The following is a 24058-nucleotide window of genomic DNA, read 5'->3' on the forward strand; positions in this document are numbered from 1 at the left end:
TCATGTGTCAATTTACAGAAGCTACGATTTTTAGTCTGTCAGGTACGTGATGAAAAGTACAGCTCGTATAAATTGTACGCCTTAAAAAGTACGGCCCGTATAACTTGCCCGTACATGAAATGTCAAATTTCAGTCACTTCTGATTTTCCCTTGTGAGATAGTCCACGAAGTACGGCCCGTACATTTTGATGTAAACGTACTTTTACCATTCCAGGCAAATTTCCAATTTCAACACTTCTTGTCTTGTTTTCTAAGTCCCCGAATCATGAACGTAGCTTAGTTTAAGGCACGAGGTGTTACATGCAATTTCAGTGCAGTAGTTTTTTTTTCCAATCAAGATTAAAGACAAGGATCAAAGATTATAACTGATATCAGAACTCCAATTGACCTTTGTTGTAAACTAAATCTCATTAACATTTTATGACCGTAGAGTAGAGCTGACGAAAAGAAAAGAAAAAAAAAAAAAAAAAAAAAAAAAAAACTGGGAAACTTAGTAAATGTATCATTCGGTCAACTGGTTTATCAAATATGGTCAAAGTATACACTGTCTATACACTTCGATTGTATATGTTGTGTGCATATATGTATATTAAATGTATAGGCATGTATAGTATATGTATTTAGTATAAGCTATACATTACTTATATACTATGTACATATCTTGTAAATTAGATGACCGAATGATATTTGATTGTAATTTTCCCAAAAAATTAAAGAGCAACCCAGAGCATAAAACATCATGCATTAGCAGAGTTTGAAGAAAAGCCGTATAATATAGACAACTACCTTAATAGACAAAAATAAACTAATAGACACAAAGTGAGTGCGTGTCTGCTAGTTAAAACTACGAAACATAATTATTTTCAAAGGTAAATCAGAAATTTGCAGAGAATGCAACAAGGTCAATGAAAATTAAATCAATATCTCAAAAGGTTACTCAAGTATGTTGAGTTATCTAATAAAGTCATTTAATTTAATTTTTTACCAATAAAGTCATTTAGCTTATAAATTCTTTCTTCCAAAAATCTATTTCTCCCCCTGCAAAGTCACTTAAATTAAATTGATTTTCCCACAAAATCATTATAACCAAAAACTAAAAGAGATAATTACATAAGCCTCCCCAAGTTTGGTCATGTAATACTTACTTCCTTTAATCATTAGAGTTTGGTTAAATGTCTCAAAAATATCTTTGTTCCATTTATTGAATAAAAAAACCCTTAACGTATTAAATTCTTTTTGTATAATTTTTATTAAATTTAATAATTAAAGTTTGATAATATCTGATGAAGATCAAAAGTGCTCAATTTTGATAAACTTAAGGGGACCAAAACTTTTTAGTGATAAAGGACTATTTTACCAATAAGGGTTATGGTGTAGTGGCTGGTACTATTTCATCTTTAACCAAGAGGTCTCGAATTCGACGCCCTGCACGGAAGTATCCTTGTTAGGAGTCTTTCTAATGTGGAGTGATTATCGACGAATTTGGATTAGTCGCCCAATACATGATACCGGACCCCGAAAAAAAAAAAAGAAGACAAAGGACTATTTTTTTTTGAACCTACACTCAAACATGAGAGACCATTTTTATCATTTTCTCTCTCTCCTTTTCTATTTCTTCTTTAAAACTTTCTTTGCTTATCCATTATATATAGTTGAAGATTAAAGAAATTTCCACACTTCATCAAATTTCTCCAAAACCTCATTAAAATGTTGATGAAAAAGCTGAGAATTTTAACACCATTTTTATCACAAAAACTATTACTAAAAAGGGAAATAACAATTTCTTCTAAAACCCAACTAGATTTTCATGTTTATTCATCAATATCACCACAAGTAGAGACCCAATTTCCTCATTTTTTACAACCCCAAAGGCTTAATTTTCTTGAAAATAATTTGGGGTTTTCTCAAAGAACTCTTTTTTGTTCTGAAGCTGCTAAAAAAATTTATTGTTGGAATTGTAATTGTGTTTCTTCAAATATAACACCGTTTCTTGTTTGTACTGATTGTGGGAGTGTACAACCTGTGGATCAGTCTGTTGATTATTTCCAGATATTTGGATTGTAAGTTGTTTTTTTTTTTTTTTTTTTTTTAAATATATATAAATTGTGGTATTATAGCTGTAGTTTGTGGGCTCATTTGGTATAAGACATAAATAATCCCGGGATTAAATTTGAGATGAGTTTGTCCCACATTTGGTCGAGATAAAATCGCGGTGTAACTAATTCAAGGATTGTAGGGTTATTTTATACCTATGGGGTGGGATAACTAATCCTGGGATAACTTTTTCCCAACCAAACGACCCCTAAGTCTTTTTTGTTTTTTTAGTATTTGGAGCAAATGCGAATACAAGATTTGAACTTTATGGGTTTGGAATTTGATAATTGTACATACTTAGTAGAATTATTTACTCTCTCTGTCCCATTTTAACTGTCGCTTTAGCTCAAAAAAGTTATCTCAAAATAATTGTTACTTTAGGAATTCAAGACTAAAAATTGGCAACTGTTTCCAACTATACCCTTAACATTAAAAAACTTTCTTGCTGGAATTCTAATGGTGTTTCTTCAAATACGATGCCGTTTCTTGTTTGCACTGCTTGTGGGAGTGTACAACCTGTTGACCAATCTGTTGATTATTTCCAGATTTTTGGATTGTAAGTTGTTACCTTTTTTATACATGGTGGTATTATTGCTAATAGTATATTGTCAATGTTCGGATTCTTTTTAGTATTTGGAGCAAAGACGAATTAGAGATTTGAACTTTATGGGTTCGGGATGGGATACCACTGGAACCCACTGACCATTTTAAGTTACTGGGTTCAAAATTTGATATTTGTGCATATTTAGTAGAATTATTTAGTTGTTAGCTTTTATAAATTGTGGTATTATGGCTATAGTTTGTACTGTGTATATTGTTAGTCTTTTTTCTTTTTAGTATTTGGAGCAAAGGTGAATCAAAGACTTGAACTTTATAGGTTCAAGATTAAGAAATTTATTAAAATATGTATATATATTGAATTTAGACCTGAGTTATTAGCACTTGAAATGATCGTTCTGCGATACAAAACCCATAAAGCTGAAATCCTAGCTCTGACTCTGCGATGAACCCACTGATTGTTTGAGTTACTAGGTTTGAAATTTGATATTTTTACGTTGTTAGTAGAACTATTAACACATATATAGGATTCGAATCAAATCCGAACCAGTAGCTTCTACTGTTTCGTCCTTGATTTGGAGGTTCTAGAGTTCCTGGTACAGTATTTCAGGGTAATTGATTTGGACTTCAAATAGTACATGATACTTGATGATGTTTTTCTCAACTTTGTAACAAATAAATGTAGGGATAAGTATCAGATATGGCTTATTTAAATGGTTAACAGATTTTTGGTGTACTGAGAGGATCTTTAACATCAGGTTATAGTAATAACTCGCGAAATATGTGTGTGTAAATGTATTAATGTCAGTTCTTAACTATTTTTCAGTTTATTGAATTTAGAGCATTTAGGAGAGAGGGCAGAGGTTCCTTTTTATGGCTGTAAAACTATGACTGTATTCATATTGGTAATCTACACCGTGAAATGTTAGAGTTTTTGACGTACTGAATCTTGGTTTCTGATCAATTTACAAGAAGCAGCTTTTAGTTTGGTATACGGGAAAAGTACTAAATATAAACATGATATAGAGAAGAAAAAAGAGTTTTATCCTTGATGGCTGTAGTTGTAATTATAATATCAAAGGGGAGTGGAGCTGCTACAGTTCTGAATATCCAAGGTTGAAAAAGGAGTGCTAGGCACGTTTCCTATCAATTTCTTTTTCAACTTTTTTCTAAAGGTGTTGAAATTCTTTTTTTTAGTTCCATGGCTGGTAATATTGAGATGCTAAAGATTCTCTGCATTCTTACAGGGAAAACAAATATGGAATTGAGGGGGAGAATCTGGAGCGCAAGTACAAAGACTGGCAGAGGAAGCTACATCCGGACTTGGTTCATACAAAATCTCAGGTTCATAGAATTGTGTGTATATATATATATATATATGAAATTTCATTTTCCAGGCTCCCTTGTGGGTCCCTTTCTGCCAAAATTTTGATAATGTTTTCCTGTGGCTTTTTTGCTGATTCTGCTAGAAAGAAAGGGAGTATGCTGCTGAACAGTCTGCTCGTGTGATCGATGCCTATCGCACTCTAACCGACCCATTATCAAGGGCAATATACATTGTAGGTTACCTTTATTTAATATGTACTTATTGCTATTGTAGTTTCATTTCCCATTGGTGATTGTCCCTTGTTCAGAACATATTTTCTGTATGTCTGTGATGAGATATATATGTGCAAGAGACATTTGACAGAAGATAACTTTTATACTGCCTCCTTTTATTTTATTATTATTATTTTTTTTTTGGCTGAAACATGCTTAACAAACTATAAGGACAAGAAGATTGTATAAAGGCTAATGTTTTTATTAGCATATATCATCTTCTGACATATGTTTTTGTTCTTAACGTTTTGTCCTGGCTTCCAGTTGAAGTTGGAAGGTGTGCATGTCGATGAAGAGGAAAAGATTGATGATATAGAGTTGCTGACTGAGGTAAAATTTGTTAAATTGTTATTTTTGGAAACACTTATTGATAAGTGCTGCTGCCGACTGCTACTTGGACATGTTGCCTTTTTTGTGTAAGATAGAAATTGGCCATAGCCTATTGCTGACACCTTTTTTTGTCCCTCCCTCTTAATGGTAAACCTTTGTTGATGCTGGCTTGGTATGTGTTTATTTAGAGAAAATGACAAAAATGGTCCCTTACGTTTGAGGGTATGTTCAAATAGTCCCTTAAGTATGCATTGAACAATATTGGTCCCTTAAGTTTGCCAAAGTGTTAACTTGTAGTCTTCATCAAATAATTAACAATTTATGCTCGTTAGATTTGGGAACCAGTGAAAAAAAAGATTTAACCATAAACACCAACAAAGTCTCATCAAATCCTAAAATATGCAACAGAAAAAACTGCACTAGACACTAAAAAGATATAGCAGGAATTATACATCAAAAAGTTGTACCTCCAAATGTGAGTTCCTGCTAAAAAAATTTCTCATAGTTTCCGTCAAATCTAATAAACATAATTCGATAAATATTTTACGGAGACTAAAAGTGTTATCTTTTGGCAAACTTAGAGGAACATAACCCTTACGCACATACTTAAGGGACTATTTTGCTAGGTTGGTCTAACTCTTCAGAAATGTCAACGGGTGTGTGTGCTCTGTTTATTGCGTTATCTAAGAATTGGGAGTCTTCCTATGTGGGGTTTAACAACATTAGCGTTTATATATGATAGTATTGTAGCAGAATGGTGTTTTATTTTGTTTAATCTTCATAAAGGTGAAAACTTAGCGCCTTCCCCATGGCTTGCCTAAAATCTTTTTCTCTGACTGTTAGTCATCAAATTTTAACTGCAGATGATGGAACTCCGGGAAACTGTTGAAGAGGCTGCTGACTCACAAGCACTAAAACAAATCCAGGGGCAGGTACAAAAGGACTTCAACAATCTTCTTTGAATTTTATGCAGAATACCTAACTGTTTTACTAGCTGTTAGAGAAAGTATTTTCATGTTTTCTCCTTTCCTTTCTCCTCTTTTTTTTTGTTGTTTTTGCGCTGGGTGCACTCTGAGCGTCGGCTGAGTGGGAAAATTCTGGTGAGTAATAGTTTTTTATTGGATGCCTCCACAAAGTTGTCAAGCAGTTGGTGCTGATTGACATTACCTTGATATCATGGTGTATTAATTCTGTAATTATTTTTATGTAAAGCCATCTGACTTTTATTGTGTGAAATGAACTACTGCAAAGGCTTCTGCTAGTTTCAATTGTACTAACATAATTGAACAGTTTTATTTTTTGTATTTATGGTGTATGCGTAGCCTTGCAGTGGTGATAATTCTTAACAAAGCCAATTGCTGATGGCTTGCTTTTTATTCCTTTTGTCTATGCAATCTGGAATGGACTTGGCTTTGCTAATTCTATCTGTGTGGGCTCTACTTCATTTTTTTGCAGATACAAGCAAAGTTCGAACAATCATCCATCTCTTTTGCAGACGCCTTACAAATTAGAAAGTATGAAGAAGCTTTGGCTGCAATCCGTAAGATGACTTACTACAAGCGTGCAAATGAAGAGATTGTGAAGAAGCTCTAGTTCAATGGGTATGGAACCTTTCAATTGTAGCACAAGTATTTATACTTTCGTCCTTGATTATACTTGTTTAATAAACATAAACATCCATCCAAGAAGGGGAACCGTGGAGCAATGGTAAAGTTGTCTCTGAGTGACCTATAATTACGGGTTCGAGCCGTGGAATCAGCCATTGATATTTGCGTCAGGGTAGGCTGCCTACATCATACCCCCTTTGGGTGCGGCCCTGACCCTGCGTTAACACGGGGTGCTTCGTGCACAAGGTTTCCAACCCCCGCCGCGCCCGCCAATTCTTTTGATACATATTTGTTGGTTCAAATGCTTTTCGGATTTACCTGTGCATCTGTTGTGTTTGCTTGGACTTTTGTAGAAGCATGAAGCTGTGGTTTGGGAGTGAGATGCAACTAGACTCAATCAGATGAACGCGGAGCACGAGTAGGGCGCAAAAGACGACAATAAGTTGATCTGATGAAGTTGAGTTCGCTTGTTCCGGTGGATCTAGTCACCTACCATTCTTTCCAACACAACCCCAAAATGTGTACACTATTGAGTGTTGATGCACAAAATAATTGCCAAGAGCGACGATAGCAGTGTGGATACCTGATCTCTCTGTCATTGATGGATGATCCTGGTGGATTTTGGACTCCAATTTATATGAAATGGAAACAGAATAAGAATATATCGCGAGCAGCGATTGAAATGTTACATTTAAATTACTGAAGTTGACTTGGAACTATAGCAACTCCATTTTTATGACTTATAAGCTGGCTTCTATTAGTTTTCTTCCAAGAATATCATGAAATTGCACCTTATTAAGACAACTCAGTAACTCTGTTATCTTTTATGTTAACAGTTGTTCATAGTGTTACTATTTTGAGAATGCGTATTAAAGTACATAAATGATATACGTCCAGCAATCCAAATTGATGTGTGTGTGTGTTTGGGAGTTTATTTGTTTTCAACTCCTTGCCAGTTGCCATTCACATGATCTCAATTTGAACTATCATTAATTGCTTAATTTTGCTTTTATGAACTGCCATGTTCTTCAAGTGAGGAATAGGGAATATGAACCCAGAATTTGCACTTAGCAAGCTTCTAGGTTCATACTATTAGGCTACGAAGTTTGGTGGTGAAATCTTGGCTTTGTTTCTTTATTTTGAAGCACTCAATAGTAGTGACAGAACTAGGATTTTCACGAAGGCTATTCAAATGTAAAAACATAAATACACGATGGAGTCAAGGGGATTTAATATATATACACTCAAATAAATTGATTAATTTACACAATGTAGTTTTCCGGCAAAAAGGTGTCAATCGACTACCCCTTAGATAAGGTAGCGCTGCCCTTGCTCAACTATTTCAAATGATGAACATACTCAAAACGCATGTGCCTATTTTTTATTTTTTCAATTAGCATTGGTATGAATTTATGTGTGATCAAGGACCTAAAATGTCCACAACTCACAAGTCACATCATCTAAAGATATCTTTTAACTGGGACGGTGTAAATGCATCATTTGGAGGTTTAAACTCAATTTTACCCATGGCTATATACTCCACAGCATTTTTCGAAGTACTCCCACATATGGTTGGCTTTACTTCCTTCTAAGTAATTTGCCCGATTTTGTGTGATCTTGAAAGAAACGGAAAAAAAAAAAAAAAAAAGTAATAGCTAAATAAGCTGGATCATAATACAATTATGAACAAAAAATATCAAGTTAGAAACTTTCTTCTCCTTTTCACATCTAACTTCATATGTAATACAGTCTTTGCTAAATCTTGTTTTCCTTCTCTGTTGAGTCCATAGAAGACAGTTCTATAATTAACAGTACTAGGAACAATCCCAATGTCCAACATTTCAGATAAAAGTCGAAGTGCTTCTTCAGAATTACCAATTCTACATAGACAAGAGATGAACATGGAGTATGCCTTGAAATCAGGATATGGTCCATTCCTTTTCATCTGATGAAACACATTCCAAGCATCGGAAACTTTTCCCACGTTCATGTACCCTCTTATTAAAGCTGAGTAGGTTATGATCGTTGGTTCACAGCCCGAATCTTTCATTTCCTCAAAAATTTCAAGAGCCTTTCCGACCTGTTTCGCCCTGAAAAAGTAGCCCATCAAGGAAGTATATACATGAGGTGTTGGATGAACCCCGACCTGCTTCATGGATTCGATTCTTGCCAATGCCTCTTCTAACTGCCCTTTTTGTAGTAGTGCGTGAACTAAACTTCCATATACATACTGATTCAAGATATTTTGCTCGTCATCAACTTCGTTAATCAGTGCTAAAGCCTCTTCGAGCCTCCCTGCTCGACAAAGTGGTCTAATGTACAACGAATAAGTTAAAGGGGTACTGAAACCGAGTTTTTGTAAAGATTCAGCACAGCTTCTGGCATCCCTTAATTTACCGAGTTCACATAAACAACCAAGATAAGCTTCGATTAGTTCTTTATCGGGACTGTATCCAGCTTGAATCATCTCCTGGAATATTTTTACTGATTCATCAATTCTCCTACCTTTTTTCTGACAAAGAGATGTGATCAAAGCTTTGTACGTACTTTCTGTGGGTTTACAACCGCGATCTTTCATTTCTTTAAAAGTACGAACAGCGATATCTGTTAGTCCTGTTTTGCCATACTGCATTATCATGATTGTCCAGGTATGAGCTGTTACTAAGCAACCGTTTCTCCTCATATCAGAAAATAGATTTCTCATCTGAGTGAAGTCCTTGCCCTGTCCTGCTATTTTAATAGCCATATTGTAGGATTCCGTTGTATGTCGATAGTTAGTTTGCTTCTCAACCCAAGAGAAAAATTGCAATGCCATACGACCTTGCAGCCTGAAGTTACGCAAAACTTCCACAACAATTTCTGGCTTGAACCGTATGTCGCATTTCTCCAATTTTTCTTGTATTAAGCACCAATCAGTCGACGATAACAAAATTTGGCAAATCTCATGTACATCACTTTCAATAGACAAATTTGAAGCTGAGGACACTTGTTCTAGGTTTTCTGAATTTAACTCCAAAATTCGTTCTTGTTGACTGCTCGCTTCAAGGGTTTCGTTTTCTTGATTGTAAACTTTATGACCCCACTGCAGAAGCTTGATCCTGTTGATGTTCTTCGTATCTCCTTTTCTCTCCAGGTACGAAAGAACATCCTGGAAGATATCGTTTCCGATAACCATCTTAGAGGCCTTCATTTCATTTAGAACCTTGAAAATATCGTTCGTTCTTGAAACTTTGGAAAGTTCGTTGATAAATATGGTGTATGATTTCCGACTAAAGACAATTCCTTTATCCTTCATATTCTCGAACACTTCCCACGCCTCAGAAATGCGGTTTTGGCCGATATAACCCGCAATTACAGCAGTTGCTGCAACTGTATCCAATTCGACTCCCATCTCTGTCATCTCAGTATAGAGATTCAATGCTTCCTGAAACTCATTAACCCTGAAAATAGGGGTGACAAAATTAGCCCATGAAAACATGACCCGCTCATTTATTAGCACAATCCATTTCAGTCTATCAAAACATTGGGCTGATATGTGGCCCAAATTAACCCATGAGAAATCTTATCAAAATATTTTTCATTTGATATGTTATTTATATATATATATATATATATATACAGCCATAATATAGGGGGAAAAGTTTTATTAGGTATTCAAAGATTATAAAAGAACAAACAAAGAAATTAAAACATAGTAAGAATTGGCAGGTTGGGTTATGGCCTGCTTTTTAGCCCATTTTGACCCGCTCAAATTCAGCCCAACCTGCTCATTTGACACCCCTACCTGAAAAGGTGCTGCATCAGATTAGTATAAGTCGAGACGTTGGGCAAATTTCCTGAACCTTTCATGCTTTGAAATAGATTAAGCGCCTTTGAAATTTCGTTTCTCCTCAAATATGCACTTATAAGGACTGCATAAAGATTCTCAACAGCCCCGTTTCTTTTCTTCACAATTTCAACAATCTCCAATGCATCATCGATCCTCTCGGCCCTACACAGTCCTTTCACCAATGTCGTAAAAATTTCAGAGTCGAGGTTCATATTTTTATTCTTTAAATCACGAATCAATTCCAAAGCTTCTGTAATTCTCCCCGCAATGCAGAAACTCTTCAGCATAAGGCCATACACGTGGTTTTCTGGAATACTAGAAAAACTTATCATGTCGTCGCCAACTTTGTGGACCCCAGCTATATTTCCAGAGTTAGCCAAGCATTTGAGCAACTGTCCAACCATAGCTGCATCCAATATAAAGCCTTTGTGGATCATCTCATTGAAGTACTCCAAAGCAATGTCCGCTTTTCCAGCATTACAAAGAGAACTCAACATGATCTTATAAGCCCTTAAATCAGGCTCATAACCAAGTTTCTTCAACTGTTCAAACATCGACAACGCTTTGCCAATCAACTTCGCGTTCCCATAATGCGATAGCAAAATGCTCCACGTCTTAAGATTCTTCTGACAAGAACTCGTCTCCATTTCCATCACCAATTCGTCAACCAACCGAAACTCCTTAGCTTCCGCAGCCATGTAAATCATTGTGTTATAAGTCGATGTAGTATGACCAAACCCTTTTCTTGATTTCACCCAATTGAAAAACCTCAAAGCTAAATGAGGGACTTTGAAACACCTCTTCAAAACCTTCTCGACGACCTCCTCGTTATACTCAAAACCTTCATTTTCCAACTTTTCCTCCATGGAAAGCACATCACATTCACTCCTCAATATCCCTGTAATCTTATGAACAATAGGACTAACATCACTTTTCACCAAATCTTCCATCTGAGTATTTTCGTGTAAATTTCGCATTTCCAACTCTGTACTCTTCTTAGCATTTGCACGAACATTATCAGAAATAGTCTCTCTGCCTCCCAATGTAGCGGCAAGGTCTGCGTACACGCTACCTTCCCCGAACCCCACTTGTGGGATTACACTCGGTATGTTGTTGTTGTTGTATGATGAATCCTCCAGCTCCTTACTCTGCTTGGCATTTTCACGAACATTATCGGAAACAACCTCTTTGCCTCCCAAGGTAAGGGTAATGTGTGCGTATATTCTACCCTCTCCAGACTCCACTTGTGGAATTACACTCGGTATGTTGTTGTTGTTTTTGTATAATGAAATCTCCATCTCTTTACTCTGCTTGGCATTTTCACAAACACTTTCCGTGCAAGATAATGAATCCTTCAGCTTGGCATTTTCTCGAACACTTAGCGTGCAATTTAATGAATCCACAACTTGGGTGTCCTTTAAATTTGTAGGTTCATATGGGGTTTCATTTACCATTACATTATCTGTACCTAAAATATCTCTAATCTCATTAAAGAGTGAAGTGAAATTCTGGGGTTCATTCTTGTTTTTTGAATTGGTGTTTTCAGTTTTCTTGGATTTGTGAAACTTAGATGACTTAGTGGAAATTGAAGAAGAAAAAGTGTTGAATCTTGAATTCAACAGATTATTTCTAGAAATTAGAAGTCTTTGTTTGTAAATGCACTTCAAAATCATTTTCGTTTGGAACATTGTTTCATAGTAGCCGTGAATATGTTTGTATGTATATAGGCTCTTGTTTTTTAAACCATGGTACACAAATGATGTTCTTTTTTATACCCCTGTTTGGATGGTTGTTTCCCGTGGTTCATTATTGTATTGTTTTTCTACGAAATCATGTTTGTTTGTTTCAATTATTTTTAAAATTATGTTGTACGGTGTCATAAACCTGTTGTAATCATATGATTATCATATGATTATATAACTATGAAAAAGTCTAATTTTTACAATCACGAATTTGGTGATTTTAAATTTGGTTAAGTATCTCATTTCCCCATTATATCCCCACCCCATCCACCCTCCTCTGTCACACACAAACCCACCCCCACCCTTCACCAACACTCCACCCCTACCCTACCATTCCACGCCACCCCACCTCCACCCAACCCCCACTCTACCACCCACCAGCACCCTGCTAACCCACTACCCAAACCCTCACCATCCTACCCCCACCACCCACCCATCCAATGATCACCCTACCCACCACCTACTTATCTTTTAAAATTCCTATATAATTAGCTTTTTAAAAAAAAAATTATTTTACTACATAGGAGGTAGGAGAAGGGGAAATGGGGGAGGGGATTCGAACTCTCACCAATAAGAAGAAAGTTCAGATAGCCAACCAACTGAGCTACTAGATCCCTACTCCTATATAATTAGCTTGTAATAAAGGGTTAAGGGTATTTTAGTAAACTTACATGTTATTATATAGTAATATACAGTCAAACCAAACAATAAAAATATTATTAATCCATAACAAATGATACATCCATCCAAATATTGTATTCATTAATACAGTACAGTATACAATACCATATTGTCCATTATGAACCATATGGGTAACGACCATCCAAACAGAGGTCGGGTAAAATAACTTTTATTATTATCATTAATTGTGGAGTATCTTTCTTTTTAAGCTCTCCCATCAGGAGCTCCCTTTTGGTCCTGACTCGAACTCACAACCTTTGGATTGGAGGTGGAGTTTTTTTCCAGAAAGACTCAACATTTAGGCGAGCAATCTATTTATTTGACACGTAGTGTGTCCACGATCGATTCTTGTACAACTACACTAGTATGAAATCGATTTTGTTCTTCTTAAAATGGGTAATTTTTTATGAAAATACGCAAAACGTATTTGTGAACTGCGATTTATATGCGTCTTAAATTAGTTAAGGTAATAAACGATTTGGGATATGATGCTAGATTAATTACATTTTTTCTAATAAATGCAACTTATAAATCACATGTCGAAAGGACAGGTCGATGCACTAAGCTCCCGCTGTGTCCGGGGTCCGGAAAAGAGCCGGACTACAAGTGTCTATATATGGAATGTCGAACATGCAATTTATAAAAACAAAAAACAAAATGAATAAATTTTTGTGCCGCTTGCAAGATGAAGTAACAGATGATCAATTGTCATTTATGAAATTATTGAATTTGAGGGTCATAACACAGCTGCTCAATAATTACTCAAGTTGAAGCAAACCTACGCGCAATGTCTGTGAGTATTGCATTGAACAAATAGAAATTAGTGTGATTTGTGTGGTCAACCCAAATGTATGAGACATGTATTCCACATTTTTGTTGGTCAACTTTTGTGCATTAATAACAGCAAGGCAGGATCATTAGCTGTCGTGAACATATTTTAAGCTAATTGCATGTCAAGCATTTAAGCGAGGGCTCAAACTAAAATGCTAGTAAGCATAGACGTAGATTGTTGCATGTCGAGTGTTTAAGGGAGGCTCGAGCTAAAATGATAGTAAGCACAGACGTAGAATATAATGTTGCATGTTGTGCATTTAAGCAGGGCTCAAGCTAAAATGATAGTCAACATAGACGTAGAATGTTCAGTGACATTCAAACGAAACTCTCAAACCTATCCTCCCTTATTTCAGGTATTTAACTCATTCTCAAATATGATCCAAAAACTTCAATAATGTTTGCATGATTCAGTTTGTATTCCCACATGAAGGAAGTTATTCACCACCACTATTTTTGGTGGGCGGTAAGTATCTGATCCTTCTATTCTTAATCAAAGGTCTCAGATTAGAGACTTGGAAAAGGGTGTTTTATTCCATAACTGACGCGACTTCGAATTAGTCAAGCTCCACAATGGTAACCAAATTATTATAATATATATCTAAACACACGTAATTATCTTTTTGTTAGGTTTTTACTTCTTCTTCACTTTCTTTTTCACATCATGTTTGCTCTCTTTCCCTGCTTATTTGCTAGAGAAAAGTCTAGAATCAAGAAGCAAGTTCTCTTTTCACTTTGAAGCTATAGTTAATTATTAGCTTCTTGTTTACTCAATTAGTTGAATAGATCAATGATCCAAGAATTTTGACATGGTCCTCTCCAGACTAGTTAATCGAATTTGGTCAAATATTATTTACCTACTTTCCCTTTTGCTATAATTTTTGGATCAACGTGCCGTGAAGTAAAGGGAAAAAACATTAACATAAATTTGGACAATCACTCTTATTCCCAACTATTTTTAATATTTCATCAAGGTATTAAACTAATCTAGCTTCCTAATGGAAAATAATAAGAAGAAAAAAAATTAGAAGAAAAAAACAGAGAAGCAAAGAGGGAATTCATAATGTCAAACTACGTTATTCGTGAGGAATAAGGTACAAATTTTGTTGAAAATCACCGAATAATTAAATTAATTTTGCAAAAATATTTCCTTTTCTCTAGCTATTAGAATAAGAAGATTACTTGTGATCATAGATAATGGAAGCATAGAAAAGGTGGATTAATCATATAATTTCGATCTCTTAAACATGAAGATTGAAGTCTAAGGAAAGTTAAGTCATTAACTAGCTATTAATCTCATTTTATTCTAATAATCAGTAGGTTCCAGGAATTTATATAAAAGGATTCAAGAAAATACTAGAATGTCATAGTTTTTTTTTTAGTTGAAAGTGTCGTAGTTGAGATTTGAAGTTGCTACTTAAAACAACTTTTGAAAATCGCATAGAATTTTTCTCTATGGCAAGGGAATTAAATAGTTCAACGTAATCATTTTTTTTATTTCTTAGTTTATTTGCACAACATAATTTTTTGACAAATGAAATTCGATCGAACATTTTCCTTTTACTAGCTCTATGGGTCGGAGGGAGGAAGGGCTAAGGGGGTTTACCCCTTCGGCGGAAAATTACGCTATATATACATAGTTAAAACTATTTCTTATGTACATATAGTAAACGTTGAACCCTCTTTGGCTTCTTCGTATGCTTACTTTTTCATATTTTAAACCCCTTTAGTAAATATCCTGGCTCTGCCACTAACTCGCCCCAGCTAATCATCTTAATGTGAAAAAATAGGAATCTATCTTTATACTTCACATCAGCCCTACAAAAGTAAAAAAAAAACTCTAATTTTTCTTCTTTCAAATTTTAGCAAGTATGACACGCGTAGTTAACGTATACTCACTATATAATCATTATGGCAGAATTGCCACATATGAAATTGAGCACAACTTGTATACATTGAATATATGTTAATGTCGACTATAAACTATTAGTCTATTACGATCAAACGAGTGAATTTTTTTTAACCGACTAACTAGAAGAGTTGAAATCCCAAAATATACATTTAAGAGAGAAGCCCCGGTGGAGGACGGCGGCCGGCAGCCGGTAACAACTTGCTTAGAATAGTCAAACAAATTCTTTGCATTAAATTAAATTAATAGAATACCAAAAAGACAACCAAAATAGTCCAAAATCCTATCTCTTAGTGGCTTACCACTTCCTAAGACTTGTCATCCTATTTTTCTCTTGTTCTTTTTGAAAAAAGAATAGCAATAGAAGACTTTTAATTACTATCCTTTAATTATTTGAATAATTTTCTTGTACCCCTAAGACTTTTTAAATTATTTTAGGTACATCCTCCAAATTTTAAAGATTAGTCTTTGAGCAACCTAAAGTTTTTAGATGTATTAGGGGTTGAGGAAACTTATTTCTTTTGCACATTTGCATTTCTTGTGACCCGTAAAACTATTGCACCTATTTCCTACACCCAAGTAAACTCAATTTATCTTTTGGGATATATTATAATGTACTCAACACATAAATATGAGGGAATTGGTAAACATCAGTCCATTACAATTCAAATAGAAGAAGTGACCCTACAAATATTTCTCGTACATTATTTTCAGACTTTTTATGTGTAAAAATAAAAAGAAATTATTAAAGAAAAACTAAAAAACAAATTCATAAAATGCTAAAAAATCAATTGACCCACATAAATTCATAAAATGCTAAAAAATCAATTGACCCACATATATAAAATATTCAAAGTTGTGGCACACTATTTTCATTTTACTTAAGTACTCTTTAAACGTTTGACTTTAATTGTAGGTTCTATTAATTCAATTGAAAGTTTTATTTGGATTTACGCAAGCTAAAAAGAAAAATGACGTACTAGGTAGTCGTGGCTAAAGGAGTGTAATAGATGCCAAAAGTGGCTACACGAAATGACTGGATGGTGAAACATTATCGATAGTTCAATTTAATACTACTTCATTTCATATTTAATTTCAGATGATTTAAAATATCAATAGTATAATTTCCGAAATTTCAAAGAATGATTTTCACTTAACGACTTAAAGCAAGTTCATCTGGTCGAGAACCATAAATGAGACATTCCATGTGATTATCGACTTCTAATAAATATAAGTCAAATACATTTTCGACAAAATAGTGTGAAATTAAAATTCTTGATTGCTTTCTGAAAACCAACACGTTATAACTTATAATTTAAAAAAAAAAAAAAACTAGAGGGAATATTATCAATTATCAAAAACCTAAGGGGGGTGAATGAAATTGTTTCCATTTATTTTATTTAGCATTATTACATGTACGCGTCTAACTGAAATAACTACCACTCTTCTGTCCTTGTTATCTCTGTCCTGCTATAAACTCTCATTAAATTTACCAAAATAATTCAACAAGACAATAAAAATAATTTTTTTTTTTTTTTTACGTGCCTTTTATATACAAAAAGGATAGTGAAATGTTTTTCTTCTTCTTCTTCTTCTTCTTCCTTTTCTTTCTTTTTTTTCTTTGAGAGACTGAGTTTGCTGAAGTTTTCTTGTTTATTACTCAATTATGGGTTGGTGAATTTTCTCATTGAATTCTTCAAATACATTATATTACTCTATTTTACATATTGGGTTGTTCTCAAAATCTCATCTTTAAGCTCAGAAGGAATTTCATGGTATGTTCTGCATTACTCTTGTTGTTTGAAGTCTTTTTTGATACAAACCAAATTTTTCGGAATTTTTTGAAGTTGGAGTTGAAGACGGAGTTGTGTTTGACTATAGTTTTTGCAAAGAATATTTGGTTATTTGAACAGACGAAAACAGGGTTTTAGGCTGGTATCCAAATAATGAAAAAGAATTCCGGAAAAATAGTGAATAGTTCTCTTGGCCAAACAGGTCCTTCGTATTAGAGCTGGGTCGAAGATTTGAACTTTATGAGTTCGAGTTTGAGTTCAAAATTTTACTTACTGTGTTCGGAGTCTTGTGTTTGTAGTTATTTAGTGCATCTTTAACACATATACATAGTTTGAGCCAAAGTTAATTTTGTTGAAGTCTTTTTTGGGCTGATTCAATTATGCAGACAAAACTGCATTCATGTATATTCATGCTGAAATTTTTTGTCTGAAATTGTTCCACATTGTTTGCTGGTTATTCTAAATGTCATTTTTAGTTAGCATCTATCTGTGTTTTGTTAAAAAAACCATTTTCTTAGGTGAGTCCAAAATTTGAACTTTATAGGTTCGAGTTTGAAATTCTATGACAACCCCTTTGATTTACTATGTCCGAAATATATTATTTGTACTTATTTCGTGGATTTTTTTAGCATATATACAAAGTCTGAGCCAAAGTTACTGGGATAAGATGAAATCATAACTTGGTACACTAAGTCATTATAGTTGGGCTGATGCAATTATATTCATGCTGATTTTATTTTTATTTTGTCTGAAATTGCTCCAATTTTAATTGCTGGTTATTCTGAATGTCATTTTAGTTGGTATGTATCTGTGTTTTGCTAAAAACCCATTTTCTTATCGAGGGTGGATCCAAGATTTGAACTTTACTGGTTCGAGTTCGAAATACTACCATTGCCCATATGAGTTACTGGCTCGAAATCTACTATTTGTACTTAGTGGATTATTTATGAGCAAAAGTTATTGGGTTCGGATGAACTCATAACTTGTACACTAAGTCCGCCCTTGTTTCTTATAGTGGGGATCATTTGCTTCATTGATGATTTGATTGGGTGAAAAACTGGTTCAAAGTCATGTATTTGTTAAAGCTGGAATCTTTTGAATTGTTCAAGTTTTGTAGTTACTTGGAATTATTAAGTTTCTGGAATTGAAACTTTATTCTGAAGTGTGTGGAGTATGTGTTGATGTTGACTTTTAATTGGTATCTACAAATTTCTAAAGTTGAAACTTTACATGGTCAAGTTTTTTTCTTAAGTATGTGTTGATGTTGACTTTTATTTGATACCTACAAATTTCTGGAGTTGAATTATTACATGGCCAAAGATTTTAGTTCTGAAGTGTGTGAATTATGTGCTGATGTTGACCATAAAACCCCTTCACCACAAATTTACATTGTAACGTTAAAATTATTTTTATGTATATTATTAGATGTTTAATCCCCATAGCTTCTTTGTGCATTTACATCCTAGCTCTGTTACTGATGTTGACTTATCAATTTTTTCATTTTTTTTAATTGTTGTTTGAGTAGGTCGTACTTTTGAACAAGCCATCATCATGGTTTACTACTTCAAATACTTTAAGGTTGAGTTTGGTTTTTTATATTTGAGTTGAAGTGTGAATTACAATTAATTTGCAGATACTGGTGGAGAAAGAGAGTAGTAGTAGATGGGGAATAACTGTGTTAATGCAAAGATCTCAAAGGATGGAATCTTCAGCTACTCTTGGTGGTCGCGATCACCAGAGTTGATCGAGTATGAGAAAAAGGAAAGCACTTCCCAAGCATCTACTAGTCAAAAAGAGACTGAAGGTCCTAATTCCGTTCAGAATAATCCGCCTGAACCGGTGAAGATAGAAAGTAAGCCATCAGATATAAAAGGGCCCGAGCAGGTTATCATTATATTGACGGATGAGAAGAAAGATGCTCGGGTGGTGAAACCAGAAGACATGATCAAGATAATAGTCGAGGAAAAGGAAAAGCCAGCTGAGCCTGAAAAACCGAGGAAGCCTCATAATGTGAAGAGGATGGCTAGTGCAGGACTCCAAGTTGATTCTGTTTTGAAAACCAAAACCGGTCATCTAAAGGAGTACTATAATCTAGGTGAAAAACTCGGTCATGGACAATTTGGTACCACATTCCTCTGTATAGAAAAGGGAACAGGAAAGAAGTATGCTTGTAAGTCTATTGCAAAAAGGAAGTTGTTGACAGATGAAGATGTGGAAGATGTACGGAGAGAAATCCAGATCATGCATCACTTGTCGGGACTTCCAAACGTTATTTCAATCAAAGGGGCTTATGAAGATGCTGTGGCGGTTCATGTTGTGATGGAATTGTGTACTGGAGGCGAGCTATTTGATCGGATTGTTAAGCGGGGCCACTACTCGGAGAGACAAGCTGCTGAGCTTGCAAGAACGATAGTTGGCGTGGTAGAGGCTTGCCACTCTCTCGGAGTGATGCATCGGGACCTTAAGCCTGAAAATTTTCTCTTTGTCAATGAGGAAGAGGATTCGCCTCTTAAGACTATAGATTTCGGGCTTTCAATGTTCTTCAAGCCAGGTACACTGTCTGTTTCCCTTCATATTCTCTACTTTTGTTGCTACACATATTTGGTTTCTCTTACGTCGTACTAATTTACCTTTTTCCAGTTGCCCCACTTTAGAAATATTAGAATGTTTACGGATGGCGCGTTTACATCTGAAGTAGTAAATATTCCCTCTGTCCCGATTTATATGAAGGTGTTTGAGGCACAGAGTTAAGAAAGAAAAAAAGACTTTTGAAATTTGTGGTCTAAAATTAACCATAGATATTTTATGTGACTACAGATCATCTCATTAAGGGTATGGGAAGTTTGAAGTTAAATTGTTAAAAGATATAGAAAAGCGTTTTGGACTGACTAAAAAGGAAAGAGCGTCACATAAATTGAGACGGGGAGTAATAGATTTGGTCCATCAAAACTGAACATTTCAATAAAGTTAGCCTACAGTATTGCTTGATTAGAGTAATGTGATCGTCAAAACTGAATGTTTCAATAAGTTGAAGATGATTAATTTTAAGCTATGAACAACAGGGCAAATATTCGATGATGTTGTTGGAAGCCCTTATTATGTTGCTCCAGAAGTTTTACGTAAGCGTTATGGTCCAGAGGCTGATATCTGGAGTGCAGGTGTTATAATTTACATTCTTCTAAGTGGCATTCCTCCATTTTGGGGCGGTAAGTTGATATTTTAAAGCCACATTTTTCGTAGTTTTGCCACTATGTTCTATGAAGTACAAAAATGAACTTCTCATTATTCTTATGATATTTGGACAGAAAGTGAACAGGAAATATTTGATGAAGTTTTAAATGGTGATATTGACTTCGAGTTGGATCCTTGGCCTAAAATTTCTCAAGGTGCGAAAGACTTGGTCAGGAGAATGCTTGTCAGAGACCCTAAAAAACGACTAACAGCATATGAAGTTTTATGTGAGTCATTATTTATCTTCACCTTTGTATTCAGAATCTGGCGAACTGTAACTGGGAGGACAATTAATTTGCTTAGCAAGCAGGAGAATATGAAAGTTTAGAGTCTTCGTTTTGTTTGTCCGGTAATTGTGAGCCCTTGTAGTATTACTCATCTTTCAGGTCTATAGTTAGTACAGTCAGACCTCTCTATAACGGTCATTCTCTATAATAACATTTAATGGCCAAGTTTTCTGTGGAACCAATTTTCATGTTATGTTCTATTATATATAACAACATTTCGCTATAACAACCAAAAAATATTGGGTACAAACGACGCCATTATAGAGAGGTTTGACGGTAATACTAAAGAAATAATTCTCTGATGGAAGAACGACAAACCGCTCTCCACATGGGGTAGTTTGTTATTCAAGTTGGTTACACTATGCAAGTTTATTCCACATATTTTTAGTTAGATAGTCCAAATTAGTCTTTTTTCCAAAGTTCAATTAGTTATCCCTTTGATTTGATCCATTAATACAAGGGTGATGCTTTGGCATTGAACTTTCTGAAGTTTCTTTTTGCTATTGTTCTATTTACGTTTGTAGGTCATCCTTGGGTGCAGATTGATGGTGTGGCCCCAGATAAGCCTCTTGATTCTGCAATATTTACGCGCTTAACGCAGTTTTCTGCTATGAACAAGTTGAAGAAAATGGCTATCAGGGTAAGGTTAACCTTGAACTCCAATAGTTTCTGTGATTTTGTACACTTGCACTGGAAGTAGATTTGCTTATTGTTTTTCTTCTAATTTTTTTTATAGTTATCCAAGTGTATTAAAATGAATTTTTACTTATGCAGGTTATTGCAGAGAGACTTTCAGAAGAGGAAATCGCTGGCTTGAAAGAGATGTTCAAGATGATTGACACAGATAACAGTGGCCAAATTACTTTCAATGAGCTAAAGATAGGATTAAAGAAATTTGGATCTAATCTTAATGAATCAGAGATACACGATTTGATGAAGGCTGTAAGTAATAGACATGTATTTCCTTTCTAGTTCTAAGAATTTGTGATAAGAATCCACTAAGTGTGTGTAGGCTATTTCCATTATACGTTGTTCATTATATTTACCTCCAAGTTTATTTACTGGAATGCAGGCGGATATTGACAATAGTGGAACGATTGACTATGGGGAGTTTGTAGCTGCAATGTTGCACGCCAACAAAATCGAGAAGGAAGATTATTTGTTTGCAGCTTTCTCATATTTCGACAAAGATGGAAGCGGATATATTACATCTGATGAGCTCCAAAAGGCCTGTGAGGAATTCGGCATTGGGGATGTTCACTTGGAAGAAATGATACAAGAAGCTGATCAAGACAATGTAAGTCGCTTGTCAGCATTTCTATGCTTCTTATGTGCTTAACAACGTGTGAAACTTGTGTTCGCTAATAACTTTGATATCAACAAGAGTGCACAAACCTGTAATCCGAATTTCTTTAAAGAAAAATCCCCAGTCTAAAGAAATATTCAAGACTATTTTTTCTGCTACATAAAATAAGAAAGCTATTTTTTGTGCTAAGCAGTATAGGTTTTAACTAGTATAATTTATGCATAGACATATAGTCTGTTTGGACAAGTTTCCAGAATCTGATTATTTTTTTAGAAGTGTTTTTTGTTAGAATTGCTTTTCTAAAAAGCACTTGGAGAGTAGTCGTCAGTGATGATAAAGTATGATGTTTTTGTTTTGACAAATCTTTTCGGCATCTTTTGAAGGCATAGAATGTGACAAGGGTACCAGCAACTGCATAATCCATAGGGTTGTCTCATCAGTTGTAGAGTTTGGTGGCCCAGAGAGAAGTGTCACTATATGTGTGTGTGTGTGTCTGCATATACATTTCATGTACAGCAACATTTAGACATAATGAGGACCCTACTGTTGAGAGGTCAGCTGATGAAAGTGAATGCTAGATTGTAGTCAAAGTTCATCAAACATGTGCAGTTGTCCAAAAACACAAACTAGATAGTCTTTTGGAGTGTTCATGCATCACACAACACTAAAATTGCAAGTGGCAGATCAAACGATGGGTTCAGGGGTCCAGCATAACCTAGTGTTTCGGGATCGTATATATATGAGTTAATACTTTTGTAATTAGTGTAGAACTGACTAGTTATCTTCTAATCTTTCAGGATGGTCGGATCGATTATAATGAGTTTGTGGCCATGATGCACAAAGGAAATGCAGATTTGGGTAAGAAACGGATGCCAAATAATTTTAACATCGGATTTAGGGAGGCGATGGTGGCATGCTGACAGGCGGATGTAGTCTTTAAGATAACTTCAAATCCAGATCTTATATATTCGTTAAGAAATTAATTAAATATGTATAAAAGTTAAATTCAAAACCAGATTACTAGCACTTGAGGTAACTGACCTAAAATTTAGAACTCATAAAAGTCAAATCTTGAATCCGCTTCTGTTTGCCGATACCGTTATGACCTTTTATTAATTCCTCTGTTTCCTTTTTTATAGTTCCATGTTTTCAAGTTGTATGGAAGTGTAGCAGGTTTAAACATATCATTTGATGCTGGCTCATAGCAAATGCCAGCTCTCTTTCATGGAGTCTGGAGTTGTGACTTATTTGCTTAGCAGTTCAGTGTTCAGTCCTAAAGATATAAGCTACTCAAAAAGATAGGATGTGCTCTTTTGTATTATATTTCAAGAAAGCAAAGATAATGGTTGTCACCATTTCTCCTTTGCCCTTTTTCTAAATTTGTTGTTGTACTGATTATGGAGGTGAGCCTCGGAGCAACAGTAAAGTTGTCTCCGTGTGACCTATAGGTCAGGGGTTCGACTCCGTGGAATCAACCGCTGATGTTTCTTTACACTATGTTGGGAAGCGGCCCTTCCTCGAACCCTGTGCTAACACAGGATGCTTCTTGCACTAGGCTGCCCCTATTATACTGAATTACTGATTATAAAGGGGAACCTTGAACAACAATAAAGTTGTATCTATGTGACCTATAGATCACGGGTTCGAGCTGTAGAATCAGCCACTGATACTTTTGCGTCAGGGTAACTGCCTACATTACAACTCCTTAGGGTGTGGCCCTTCTCCTGACCCTATATGAATGACCCTATGTATTATCAACATAATGTAGTTTACACCTTCTTTATAGTACATTATCTTATTTCCCATATTTGTGGAGCCTCTCTATATCAATTACAACCACATAATTTGCTTCTTCTTAAACAAAGTTATTTAACCACTTGCTGGACTCAGCTAATCAATTATTGATAAATCTAGTATCCTAATCATTATTATACTTACAACAATATATAGACTATTCAAAAATTGAGATGACCAAATTATGGGAAATGACTAATCTTTGTATAACAAGTTAGTATCAGTTTAAGTTGGAGAAATTAGAGAATAAAGTTATCGCAAACTAGTCAATTCTGATAATGCAATCTGAGTGGGGTGTACAAATCTTGCTTTAATTGCACTTTCAAACCTAATTTAGCTTACAGTTGGCGCAAAACCTGTCTAATCAAAGTGATAAACTAGAAGAAATTGTGATGATAAAGTTGGGTCCATTAACTAGGGAAAAAAGGGAAGATATCATCTTTGAAAAGGATAAGTTTATATTCTAG

The 24058-nt window shown here is 34.9% G+C and overlaps 3 protein-coding genes across 4 annotated transcripts; 2 read left to right on the forward strand and 1 right to left on the reverse strand.

Moving 5' to 3' along the window:
- The first annotated feature begins 1630 nt into the window (after positions 1-1630).
- LOC132043494 (iron-sulfur cluster co-chaperone protein HscB homolog) lies at positions 1631-6992 on the forward strand. Of its 2 annotated transcripts, none has more exons than XM_059433963.1 (7): positions 1631-2060; positions 3900-3996; positions 4122-4211; positions 4516-4581; positions 5445-5513; positions 6037-6182; positions 6542-6992. In XM_059433963.1, the coding sequence occupies exons 1-6, from the start codon at positions 1708-1710 to the stop codon at positions 6172-6174; spliced, it is 813 nt and encodes a 270-aa protein (XP_059289946.1). In that variant the 5' UTR covers positions 1631-1707; the 3' UTR covers positions 6175-6182; positions 6542-6992. The 2 variants fall into 2 exon arrangements, with proteins under 2 accessions (XP_059289946.1, XP_059289947.1); XM_059433964.1 differs by lacking the exon at positions 1631-2060 and adding an exon at positions 2531-2650.
- A 667-nt stretch (positions 6993-7659) lies between these two features.
- LOC132043491 (putative pentatricopeptide repeat-containing protein At5g06400, mitochondrial) lies at positions 7660-11716 on the reverse strand. Its single transcript, XM_059433961.1, has 2 exons — positions 9973-11716; positions 7660-9628 (listed from the first exon to the last, which is right to left on the reverse strand). The coding sequence occupies exons 1-2, from the start codon at positions 11703-11705 to the stop codon at positions 7885-7887; spliced, it is 3477 nt and encodes a 1158-aa protein (XP_059289944.1). The 5' UTR covers positions 11706-11716; the 3' UTR covers positions 7660-7884.
- Positions 11717-16670: 4954 nt separating this feature from the next.
- On the forward strand, positions 16671-23026 carry LOC132043493 (calcium-dependent protein kinase 26-like). The gene is made up of 8 exons (XM_059433962.1): positions 16671-16955; positions 18607-19524; positions 20036-20179; positions 20279-20431; positions 21016-21131; positions 21266-21433; positions 21564-21788; positions 22595-23026. Exons 2-8 carry the CDS (start codon positions 18636-18638, stop codon positions 22715-22717), a joined length of 1818 nt encoding a protein of 605 aa, XP_059289945.1. The 5' UTR covers positions 16671-16955; positions 18607-18635; the 3' UTR covers positions 22718-23026.
- Positions 23027-24058: the final 1032 nt, after the last annotated feature.

Source organism: Lycium ferocissimum, unplaced genomic scaffold (assembly GCF_029784015.1).
Source record: "Lycium ferocissimum isolate CSIRO_LF1 unplaced genomic scaffold, AGI_CSIRO_Lferr_CH_V1 ctg2550, whole genome shotgun sequence".
NCBI lineage: Eukaryota > Viridiplantae > Streptophyta > Magnoliopsida > Solanales > Solanaceae > Lycium > Lycium ferocissimum.

Bases quoted from the DNA above. Each gene is read 5' to 3' on its own strand.
- LOC132043494 (XM_059433963.1), top strand. From the start codon at position 1,708: ATGTTGATGAAAAAGCTGAGAATTTTAACACCATTTTTATCACAAAAA. The intron at 4,212-4,515 runs GTAGGTTACCTT...CCTGGCTTCCAG, and splicing joins TATCAAGGGCAATATACATT to TTGAAGTTGGAAGGTGTGCA. The intron at 5,514-6,036 runs GTACAAAAGGAC...ATTTTTTTGCAG, and splicing joins TAAAACAAATCCAGGGGCAG to ATACAAGCAAAGTTCGAACA.
- LOC132043491 (XM_059433961.1), bottom strand. From the start codon at position 11,705: ATGTTCCAAACGAAAATGATTTTGAAGTGCATTTACAAACAAAGACTT. The intron at 9,629-9,972 runs GTAGGGGTGTCA...CCCTATTTTCAG, and splicing joins CTGATGCAGCACCTTTTCAG to GGTTAATGAGTTTCAGGAAG.
- LOC132043493 (XM_059433962.1), top strand. From the start codon at position 18,636: ATGGGGAATAACTGTGTTAATGCAAAGATCTCAAAGGATGGAATCTTC. The intron at 20,432-21,015 runs GTGAGTCATTAT...TTACGTTTGTAG, and splicing joins AACAGCATATGAAGTTTTAT to GTCATCCTTGGGTGCAGATT. The intron at 21,434-21,563 runs GTAAGTAATAGA...ACTGGAATGCAG, and splicing joins TACACGATTTGATGAAGGCT to GCGGATATTGACAATAGTGG.